This window comes from Lampris incognitus, chromosome 2, assembly GCF_029633865.1.
Source record: "Lampris incognitus isolate fLamInc1 chromosome 2, fLamInc1.hap2, whole genome shotgun sequence".
NCBI lineage: Eukaryota > Metazoa > Chordata > Actinopteri > Lampriformes > Lampridae > Lampris > Lampris incognitus.
In genome coordinates, this window is record NC_079212.1 from 130,032,291 (window position 1) to 130,044,428 (window position 12,138).

General features: G+C 44.9%; 1 protein-coding gene across 1 annotated transcript in view; it reads left to right on the forward strand.

The window, feature by feature from the left end:
• The window catches only part of magi1b (membrane associated guanylate kinase, WW and PDZ domain containing 1b), a 212,782-nt gene that overhangs the window by 167,435 nt on the left and 33,209 nt on the right, over window positions 1-12,138 (forward strand). The window contains exons 11-12 of the mRNA XM_056273056.1: window positions 106-291; window positions 562-1,221. Of these exons, the coding sequence (XP_056129031.1) occupies window positions 106-291; window positions 562-1,221 (846 nt within the window). The remainder of the gene's footprint in view (window positions 1-105; window positions 292-561; window positions 1,222-12,138) is intronic.

Genomic DNA, 12,138 nt, shown 5'->3' on the forward strand with positions numbered 1-12,138 from the left:
ACAAAAGTAGCTTTGTTCTTGGTAGGTTGTGTCATTTGCCCATCATTAAAGGAACTCAGGATTGTGCGTGGGCGTGCACATGCCTATTTTCCTCTCTGTGCGCAGGAGGGAAGCCGTTCTTCACGCGGAACCCAGCTGAGCTGAAGGGGACCTTCATCAACACCAAGCTCAAGAAAAGTCGCCGGGGGTTCGGTTTCACTGTGGTAGGGGGCGATGAGCCAGATGAATTCCTGCAGATCAAGAGCCTGGTCTTGGATGGACCCGCTGCCCTTGATGGAAAAATGGAAACAGGTCAGAGTTTTTAAATTAAATGGACTTATTTTCCACTGTATTTTTCAAGATCCATAAATTTGGGATGCTCTCAAGCTCTTACAAAGTTCTTCCTTTAACTCTCAATTTTGTGTGCAACACATACCTGATCGCAGATAGTTGAGATTAAAATCAAACTGTCAGGGTTCTTCCTTAACTCTTAATTTTGTGTGCAACACGTATGTACCTAATTATGTTTAACTGAGTTCAAAATCAAACAACTATGTGCCCTCCCTCTCCACCAACTTAAAGGTGACGTGATTGTGAGTGTCAATGACATGTGCGTGCTGGGCTACACCCATGCCCAGGTGGTGAAGATCTTCCAGTCCATTCAGATTGGCTCGATGGTCAACCTGGAGTTGTGCCGCGGCTACCCACTGCCCTTCGACCCGGATGACCCCAACACCAGCCTGGTGACTTCAGTGGCTATCCTGGACAACAAGGATCCCATCATTGTTAATGGCCAGGAGGGCTCCAGCAGCTATGAATCCCCTTCCAGCCATGGCAGCCAGAACAACAACAACGGTGCAGCCAACGGCGCGGTGCCTCAAAATGGCCTCCCCCGGCCACACAGCCCTTCTGCCGAGGTGGCCTCTGACACCTCCTCCCAGCATGGCTACCCCAGCGATGTCGTCACATTAGCCTCATCCATTGCCACCCAGCCAGAGCTTATCACCGTACACATGGAGAAGGGGGACAAGGGCTTCGGCTTTACTATCGCCGACAGCCCCGGGGGTGGAGGGCAGAGGGTTAAGCAGATTGTGGACTACCCCCGCTGCCGTGGCCTTAAAGAGGGTGACATTATTGTAGAGGTGAACAAGAGGAATGTGCAGACCATGTCCCACAACCAGGTGGTGGACCTTCTCAGCAAGTGTCCCAAAGGCAGCGAGGTCACCATGCTGGTACAGAGAGGTAAGTGTGGGTTTGCATCTATTTATGTTTGCATAAATGTTGATGGCTGTTTATGGAACTCCAGGCGAGGGTAGGTAAAGATATGAATTAGCCAGATATAATATGTACATGTCATTTACAGATTGCTATGGGTTCAGAGGGTTAAACTAAATTATATTACCATGAAAAAACAAACGTCCCTCATCAAGCTTTTCAACTTGTTACATGAACAAGTTTTTTTTATGCAACCAAAAGAGGAAAGAAGAGTTTTTGGTGTGTCGAAAGCTCATATATTGACTTCTGCATTGATTTATTTGTGCACATAGAGGATAGAAGAAAAGAGAGAGACAGTTTCAAAGATGGCAGACTTATGGGGAGAATTAATGATGTCTGCTGTATTGGCAGTCAGATCTTTGTGTATAAGGGCCTGCATGAATGCAAAAAAAAAGGCAGAGAGGAAGTAAAGGGGTAGAGGGAGGTGAGGAAAAAAAGAAAAGTATAAAGGAACTTGTGTTTCTGTTCATGGCCTAAATGGTAGAGCAAACTCCCTTTTCCGCCAGCTCTCTTTGTGAGGTTTTTTTTGTTTTGTTTGCTCTGTCTTGCCTGTTCCGTCTTTAGTTCCCACTGTTTTGAGACATCTTCTGTTCCTTTCTCTTCTATTGCGCCCTACTATGTGGCTCTGTGTGTTGATCATAAATATGTATGTCTGTATGTACAAGATGACAAGGATGACATGCAAATTCGTGAAGCATTCCCCATTTTTGGGCGGCACAGTGACGCAGTGGTTAGCGCTGTCACCTCACAACAAGAAGATCCTGGGTTCGAACTCCGGGGTTGTCCAACCTTGGGGGTCATCCCAGGTCGTCCTCTGTGTGGAGTTTGCATGTTCTCCCCATGTCTGCGGTAGGTTTTCTGCGGGTGCTCCGGTTTCCTCCCACCATCAGAAAGACATGCATGTTAGGGTTAATACTCCTGTCTGTGCCCCTGACCAAGGCATGGCAAGAAGAACTGGAGTTGGTCCCCGGGTGCTGCACGGCGGCCGCCCACTGCTCCTAACTACACAGCTTGGATGGGTTAAATGCAGAGCATAATTTCCCCACAGGGATTAATATAGTAGATCAAAATTAAAAGTAAACAAAAAAAGAAAGAAGTATATTCGTAGGTGGCCTCATGGGTGCTACTACAGTGTGCGTGGTTGTCTTTTATCCTGGATATTTGGGTTACAGTGTGTATTCTTGGCATTGGAGTGCTCTTGTGTGTCATGTTACCTGTCTGTAATGTCTCTCCAGTAGACGTCTGTCTGTCTTATCAAGCCCATAAATGCCAGTTTTGCAAACAGTGCACCAGCTGATGAAAGCTTCCATTCACGATGCCAGTCCTGCTTTTGTCCAGCCCTCTGATTGAAAATCACCGTTACACAAAAGCAATAAATGGAAAGACGGCCAGGGCAAGAGGAGGATATAACTGTAATGATTGAATTTTTGCCTTTTCTTCCACAATTCCCCCTGGACTGAGTCTAAAAAACCTCCAGGGCTTTTAAATGCACCGTGCGATACTAGTAATTGGAACATTGTCACTGTCAGACCAGCAGCCCGGCTCTTGTTGTGGATTATTAATTCAAGAAAATTAAAGGTGTGAATGTTCACACGCCCATGTGTGTGTGCTTCACACACAAGTGTGCGTGTTTAATCTCTGCTGTGTTTTTTCTTCTCTATCCATCTCTTTCCTTAACTTTGTTTCTCCCCTTTTTCTTTACATTTGTGTCTGTCTCTTAGTCTTTTCTATTTCTGTATTACTTAACTCCTCTCTCTCTCTCTCTCTCTCTCTCTCTCTCTCTCTCTCTCTCTCTCTCTCTCTCTCTCTCTCTGTCATACCTACCCTGAGGACACCCCCCCTACACATAGAGACACATACATTGTGGTCCATCAAAGACAGTCATCTGTCTAGCTTCGGTAACAAAGAGATAATTCCTTAGATAAAACTTAATCTAGGTACAATATTAGCATTATGATGATAATAATCTCTAATCAGTATGTTAATATACTATATATATGTGTGTGTGTGTGTGTGTGTGTGTTTGACAGCTGATGATTGCTTATGGCATGAAACGGGCTTGCACTGTCTCAAAAGAATTTACTTGACTGACTGGATTTTATATATATATATATTAGGGGTGCAACGGTTCAGTTAGCCCACGGTTCGGTTCGTACCTCGGTTTTTGGGTCACGGGTTCGGTTCGGTTTCGAATTATATTGTTGGTGAAATAAGTTCGGGAGGGAATAACGTAGCGCGGATCGAGCGTATGCATTAGCTGACGAAAGCCCACATCTCCAACCACCGAAAAGGGCTGCATGTCTTTAGCAATGAACACCCCCGGGGGCTGCACGGGTTATTGTTTTGTGTTTCTCTGAGTTGGCGCTATAGGTTTGTTGGAAAGCATCTCCGATAGACGGTTGTTTTTTCACTGGTGCGGTTACCTGTGCGTCTGTCCTGCTTCCAGAGAGCGAGACATCTGGGTGGTGACGGCGGAGATGCTGGCTCATATTGGAAGTGTTTCCACTTGCGTAGTATGGGACATGGGTCAAGCAATGCTTGCAACACACAGTGTTATTTCTGTCCACTGTTTTGTCTCCCTCATCGTTGTAGTCAACAGCAAACCCGAAATGTCCCCAGATTTGTATGAAGACGGTGCTTCTTCAAACTTTTCTCTCTCTACTCCTCCACTCGCCATGACTTTTTTTTCTGCTTCTGCGAGCTACCGCCGTCTTTTCAAATCGACTGTCGGCTCCAGTTACAAGGGGGGTGGGGGGCTAACAGTGATTGGATATTTACTCGTGGGGCGGGGTTTTCTGCAGCAGGCTGTCTCAGCCTGCCTGCACACAGGCACACAGTGAAAAATCCATTCTCCGGCAGTTAGAAACGCCTGTCAACTATTCACGCACATTTTAACTGCAAAACCGAAAACCCACGGTCCATAAGGGCGGATTGAACCGTACAGGGCGGACCGTATGGTTCGGTTTTAAACCGAAAACCGTCGCAAGCCTAATATATATATATAGGGGCAGCCATACCAACATATACCAGAATCCTCCCTCTCCTCATTCTCCAGAGGACATCTATGTGAAAGGTGCTGTTATAAGAGTAGCGTAGCTCCTTTAAGCAATAGGGAAGTGTGTGATTTGTGTGTGTAACGTGTGAGAGAGTGAGCAGCAGAAAGGTGACAGTGGATGCGAGCGGAGCAGAGGAAAAGGTTAGCAGTAAGTTGTCAGTCTGGTAGTAAATGCACAGTGTAGGCTACAGCAGGCTTTTCCCTACTATTATAAGGCTTAAGGCGCAGCACCCAAGCCATTTTGGGCACCACCTAAATCAATGTGGAGCGCATCAAAACTAACTAAATGACTTTTCCCAAATCTAGTGGTTGTAGTTGGTCCCCAGTCGACCTCTTCAGCAAGTTTTAAGCTTTTAGGGTGTTGCTTATTTTTTATCTGCTCTAACTTTTCTGACTTTTTGTACACAGATATGGTAATAATAATGGTCCAAAATGATATGAAAATGCATATTTTTTATTGAAAAATGTAAAAATGTTCATTGCGGAGAACCCCCAAACCCCCCACCAAATGTGTGCCCCTAAGTCTTCCACAAACAAGGGGAAATGCTGAAATTTTAAGTTATTATGACACGGATGAATACTGGCTGGCATTGCATACTCGTGGAAAAACAGTGTGCACAACAGCACCGCTGCTGAAAAAAAAAACTCAAGGTGGATCTAGGATTTTAGATTCTAGGTGGATTCTAGGTGGACCCGTGTTGACTGTAATACCTATGCTACAGTAATACTGAATATATGGCAACATGCCTAGTATTACTTGGCTAAAGGTGTAGTTGAGGTGTGTGCTGGGTTTGGAAATAGGGCTGTTGAGCCAGTGTGTGTTGCAAATGCCAAGGCCCTTTTTTGATCCCAGTCCATCACTGTATATAAAGCATTCATTGGCTGTATATAGTTATGTTATAGTTAAATAGTTATCCCAATTCCATGCAAAAGGTCAACTGAGGTGGAGGTATGCACTGGAGAGAAGAGAAATGAAAGTCAGTAGGAGCAAAATGGAATACATATGTGTGAACGAGGACAGTGGAATGGTGACAAAGGTGGATGAGTTTAAACACTTGGGGTCAACTGTTCAAAGTAACGGGGCATGCAGGAGAGATGAAGAAGAGAGTGTAGGCAGGGTGGAGTGGGTGAAGAAGAGTGTCAGGAGTGATTTGCGACAGAAGGGTACCAGCAAGACTTAAAGGGAAGGTTTACAAGGTGGTAGTGAGAACAGCTATGTTGTATGGTTTGTAGAAAGTGGCACTGATGAAAAGACAAGAGGCAGAGCTGGAGGTGGCAGAGTTGAAGATGCTAAGATTTTCGTTGGGAGTGACGAAGAAGGACAGGATTAGGAATGAGTATATTAGAGGGACAACTCAGGTTGGATGGTTTGGAAACAAATCAAGAGAGGCAAGATTGAGATGGTTTGGACATGTGTGGAGGAGCGATGCCAGGTATATTGGGAGAAGGATGCTGAATATGGAGCTGCCAGGGAAGAGGGAAAGAGAAAGGCCAAAGAGAAGGTTTATGGATGTGTTTGAGAGAGGACATCGTCATCGGGTGACTGGCATGACAGAGGAAGATGCAGAGGACAGGGAGAGATGGAAACAGATGATCCGCTGTGGCGACCCCTAACACGAGCAGCCAAAAGTAGTAGTCGGCATGCAAGAGGTAAGTTGTTCCTTGATGAGCACCAAGTAAAGTTTTCCTGTGTGGCTTTCACTATTTTTTGCAAATACTTACTATTTGACCCAAGTCTGCTCTATAGTCAAGGCTCAGCGTTTTTGGTTTTTACCGATTTTCACTGAAAAATACCCAGATTTTTTAGAAGGAGCAGATTGGTTTAAACTGATGTTCACCCGGATTTTATGGTTCCACGGATCCAAAAGTTGTTCTTGTTTGTGTGAGGTTACGTAACAGTGTCTTCTTGTGGCGAAATTCGGCATGCTGGATGGCTTTGAAAATGAAAAACCGAAAACGCTAATAGCATAAATATAATGCCTGCCAAGGAGATTGTTTGCTGTGGAATGAGAGCCCCCCCCACACACACACGCGCAGCAGACTTCTTGGTAACATACTGTAATAGACCTTTTTAAGGCCATCCAGTATGCCAATCAAACATAATGTACATTTCCATATCTTTAATTGAATAAATTAAATATAATCATGCTAATTTAAGCAATTTGTCTTTCTCGATTACTTATCTGAAGTATTGTTTTCCTATTTCAGTCACTGCAGGTGTTGTTAATTTCCCCTGACAAATTATTTTGCAGTAACATACAAGTGCCACCAGATGGCTTTTAGATACTATACAGCTACGTTTGAAGTACTGTATGGGAAACGTGCAATTCATTAAAAATTCCACTACGCGTACCTGCCAAATGTTTCACAATAAAAGCCTTGTTAGGAAATGAAAGGATTCTGTCCACTGAAACGTTAAAGGGTTTTTAATTCTCTAGTTATTTTTCAGTGACAGTAATAAATAAGTTTTATTCAGCAAGCTAGAGTAGCACACCCACATCACTGTGTCACATTAATTTAGGCTATATCATGTCATCTGTCTAGATATTATGCACATAGGAACATAGTCTAGCAAACTTAGCTAACTAAATTCCTGCCCTGTTTACATTGTCTGCTTTTCTTTTTCTTGGAAAATATGAGCAAACTCGTTTTCTTAAAATTTGTGCCGTTAAAGCTGGGGCATGCAATTTTTTTTTTATGGCGTCACTGGACAAAAGTTCCATAATAACCTTTTAGCGTATTTTAATTTAAGTGGCCTGTGAGAACCTAGGCTTCTGCGCCTCCTCTTGGCTCTGTATTCGGGCTTTGGAAAAGCTAGCCCGGGATGGAAGCTTTTAGCTAATCATGGGTCATTTCAAAGAGTGTGCTCCTATTGGCTGCTCTTTAAACGCAGACGCGCTTCCCCACCGCTTGCTTTTGGGTGTAACCCAACCCTAAAAAATCAACAAGACCAACTCGAAATGGCTGCTACATGAACAACATGAGTGTGACTAAGGGATTCTCTGATTATTTAATTTTTTTACATAGATATATTGTCAACCACGATACAAGTTTCACGAATCTCGCCTTGACGTTTCCTGGTTGTACGAGTGTAAGGCGCTGAAGAGCAATGCATTCATTTGGTGGGAGGGATTTAGCGGAGTGATACGAGGCAGCGGAGAGAGCGGCGGAAGGATTTGCATTGGACTGTTCAATGTAATGTTACCTGCTGCCCTTGTAAAATGAACTGACTGGATTTTGTAATACGTACATGTTGGGGGAGGGGTCTGGCTTTTTTACTGTACGTGGGGGGGGGTCGGGCTTTTTTTATTTGTTTTTTTTCCTTCTATTGCAGCAAGGATTTTATGTTCCCAGTGGAAACAGTGCTATGCAGTATGATGTGGTAATGAAAACGACTTGTTCTTAGTTAATATGGCTATATAAAATTTGCAGTGATGAAGTACCTTAGATTTTGATGTGATAAGAGATATTGCCGCTTGTATGGGTTAGGTGCACATCTAGTACTGACTTTGTTCTGGGTGTGTGTGTGTGAGAGAGAGAGAGAAAGAGAGAGAGAAAGCGAGCGCGCTTTTATCCTCCTACGTATTTCCCGTGGTGTGTCTGTTGATTGAACATGTGCCACACAAGCTTCACGTGTCAACGCCATACTCACTGTCACCTATGAATGTGTCAGTCCTGGTTGTTTCTTGTATGTTCATATTGTAGCGAATTCGGGGGACAACGCAATCACGGGAACTGCTGCGGCTGGGAAGCGAACCCGTATCGCCCGTACCGCAGGAGACATCGCTAACCGCTCGACTAAAGGGTCAGACCCGCCAGCCAGCGGCCAGCGTGTCTACTTATCCATGCACGTTACACTAAACCCCTCCTTTGGGAAGCGCGTCCCTGCGCTTAAGCATATCAGCTCCTTCACGCCTCAGGGCGCATATGCTTCCGATGGCCTTACGGTCGTCCCATCCCACTTCTGACACCAATGTAGCGAATTCGGGGGACAACACAACCGCAGGAACTGCCGCGGCCGGGAAGCGAACCCGTATCGCCCGTACTGCAGGAGACATCGCTAACCGCTTGACTAAAGAGTCAGACCCGCAGCCAACGTGTCTACTTATCCATGCACGTTACAATATCATGGCTGTATTCTAGTAGAACTGGATGCGGCGGCGCCGCTCAGCCTTGCAGCCAATTTTTTCCAGTGGTCACTCGCAGTATTGCAGCAAAAAATCCCTGCGGCCCAAGAGGCATTTTCCCCATAGACCACCATTGTAAAAGAGACACCTGTAAAACTGTTGACAGGACACCTGCGGCTATATGGTCAATTATTATTCTTTGTATGGTATGTTTTTAAGCCATGGGGTATGTTTTTAATCCATGGGCCCCCCGTCCTTTCTCCCCAGTTGTATCTGGCCAATTTACTCCAGTCCCAGTCGCTGCTCTACCCCCTCTCTGCCGATCCGGGGGGGGCGCCCCGACCGACCAGAGGAGGCGCTAGTGTATCAACTATGACAAATAGCGACATCCCACAGACACGGCCAGTTGTGTCTGTAGGGACGCCCAACCAAGCCAGAGGTAACATGGGAGTCGACCCGGCGATCCTGTGTTGGTAGGCAATGAAACAGCCCGCTACACTACCCGGATGCCCGAGCCATGGGATTTAAATCTTTTTCAAATTTTTCCGAAGCCATAAAAATCTTTATTTTCCTGCATGACGTCACGACTGTGTACGGAGCACCATGGGTTCGCGCGTTCTCATAGCCTAGATGCATGATGGAGTAACACTACTGCGCATATTCAGTGGGCCGCATGTACTCAGAAGTAACCCGGAAGCCAGAAACTTTTTCGGCGTATGCGCCAGGCGAGCAATTCTCATAGGAATGAACAGGTGCCATTTTTAGATCCGGCATCCTCTACTATAATACATCCATGGTTCATATGCACACACCACATGCACAGCCAGATGAAGATGTGGCGTTCACCCCATAGAAAGCTGGGTTCAGAAGTGGTGACTTAATTATGTTCATCTTCTCTCCTCATTTCTTCCTCACTCCTCTCTGCAAGTAGCAGCAAGGACTTTTGGCCTCTAATTGAGGTCCACATGTCAGCTTTGCTTATCGTTCTTGCTCTTTTTCTCTCACTCTCATGGGAACACACACACACGTACACACTTACTCACTCACTATCATGCCTCACCCACAACCTCTCCTACAACTGAGCAAACACCATTAGTGCCACAGTTGCAAGCACACACCACTCACAGTTCTGTGTCCAATTACAGGTCTCAGCCTGGGATAGCCTTGTACACTTTTAACTGGTAGAGATCTATGCTGTTCTCTCTCTCTTTTCTCGCTCTCTCTCTCCTCCTTTAGTCACCCCACCCATCCCCCCCACTGTCAGATTTTAGTTTCACACCACTTACTCAGCTGAAGATGTGAACCGATCCCTGGGGACCAGTGTGTGTGTGTGTGTGTGTGTGTGTGTGTGTGTGTGTGTGTGTGTGTGTGTGTGTGTATATATATATGTGTGTGTGTGTGTATATATAATGAGCCAAAACATTATGATCATCTTATTCATTCATACATACAAAATTTGTTCTTACACGCCCATGGAATTTTCTTAGCTCTCAACATTGCCTGACAGTCAGAGCAAAGCCTGATGGTTATTATGACCACCTATTCCCAGACAGTGGGCCTCATCCATCAGTCGTTCATATGTATGGATTTGTTCTTAAACACCCATGGATCTTTTTTAACTCTAAAGATTGTCTGACAGTCACAAGCAAGGCCTGATGGTTATTTGTAATTCTTTCTCCCTAACATCTATTGTCTACCTCTTCCAACACGCAATCGCCGAGGCTTGCAAAGACATCAGTGTTAGCCAATTAGTGTCTAAATTCAGGGTTCCCCAGGTTCTACACTGGCCCTCTGAGACGAACTTCAGGACTAAAAAATTCCATGGGGTGTTGTTAGAATAATTTTGTACGTACGAATAACTGATGAATGAGGCCCGGGTGTGGCATTGGCATTATCCTGCTGAAAGAGGCCACTGTCCTCAGGGAATAAATATTATAGTCATGAAGGGTTGTACCTGGTCTGCAACGATGTTTAAAGTAGGTGGCACATGTCATATTGACATCCACATGAATGGGCCAGACTCAGGGTTTCCCAGCAGAACATTGCCCAGGTCATCACACTCCAATTTTTCCCCCTGTATGCACGTAGCAGTGGCGTTACGCTGATGCTGAAAAATGGCCGCCATTGTTGATTTTTTTTTATTATTACAAGAAGAGAAGGGAGGAGGAGAGGGAAAGGGCTCTGTCTTATCTCTTTAGAAACTAATGTTATATTATATATTTTTATTAATTATATATTGTTACTTTCCACACACACACCCAAATACTATATATAAACACACTTATTAAGGATACTATGAGAAGCAATGCCCCCACCCCAAAAGTGTGTGTGACTGTGTTTTTTTCCAACCCTGAGGAGGGGGGGGGGTTCAAGCCACTTAATATATGCTGAATCCTTTACTACTGTCTGTAGGGCGGTGGGGAGAAAAAGTGAGATCCGCATAATAATCTGACTCCAGACAGTTGAATCAGTTCATCTGGACATGTTTAGTGGGAGAAATGTTTCATCACTCATCTAGGTGACTTCATCAGTCTCAGCTAACTGCAGGTATCCCCAACCTTATAAACAGCACAGCTGCTTCACAACCAAAACCAGCATTCGGGTTTCATATGCAAATTGCAGCGATTATTAATAAGAATTAAAATGGTCGTGTTTACTATTCACAGGGGATTTGGGAATAGTTGCAATCACAGCATTGTAAGATGGTGACAGATGTACTCTCAGCCCCCCCCCCCCCCCCAGTTCAGGATGGTCATTAATGGATACCTTATATTGTCAGGATGTCATGTCAGGATATATTGTCAGGATATCATGGTTGTTAATGACCATATATTCTGACAATATAGATCTCAACCAGAACTCACTGCATCTCAGTGCTTTTATGCCCGCCAGGCAGTAGCCTGAAAGTGATATTGCATTTGGTCGAGAGAGAGAGAGAGAGAGAGAGAGAGAGAGAGAGAGAGAGAGAGAGAGAGAGAGAGAGAGAGAGAGAGAGAGAGAGAGAGAGAGAGAGAGAGGAGAGAGAGAGAGAGAGAGAGAGAGAGAGAGAGAGAGAGAGAGAGAGAGAGAGAGAGAGAGAGAGAGAGGAGAGAGAGAGAGAGAGAGAGAGAGAGAGAGAGAGAAGAGAGAGAGAGAGAGAGAGAGATGCTTGACCAACACTGCTCTCTGTCGCTGCCCGATCTAAGTTAACTGTGTTCATTCACAACTCACATCTATGGTTGACTCAGATTGGGCAGTGACGAGATCAAAAGTTATTGAAAGAATTTTGGCAATCCCAAAAATGCATAGTTTATAAAGGAACAACTTCTTCTAGGTTTCAGTCAAAACAGGGAGTGTTGAATATTCTTGTTGATGCCCACAATCAGAGTCAACCATAGATATGGAGTCAAACATGCATGAGCATAAATGGTTTACCCAGCTTTATTATATCATTAAAATAAAGGACAGGGTTAGGGTGAGACCAAGATGGTCGCATAGCAAACCTTTTCTTTTTGGAAAGTGCAAGTTCATATTACACTTAGTCACATTCATGTGAGGGTTCACCTAGGAGGCTGCACATCCACAGACTGACAGGCAAAACATTTTCTTTTTGGCCTTTCCCCCGCCTTTTTCTCCCAATTGTACCCGTCCACCCCCTCTGCTGATCCGGGGAGGGCTGCAGACTACCACATGCCTCCTCCGATACATGTGGAGTCACCAGCC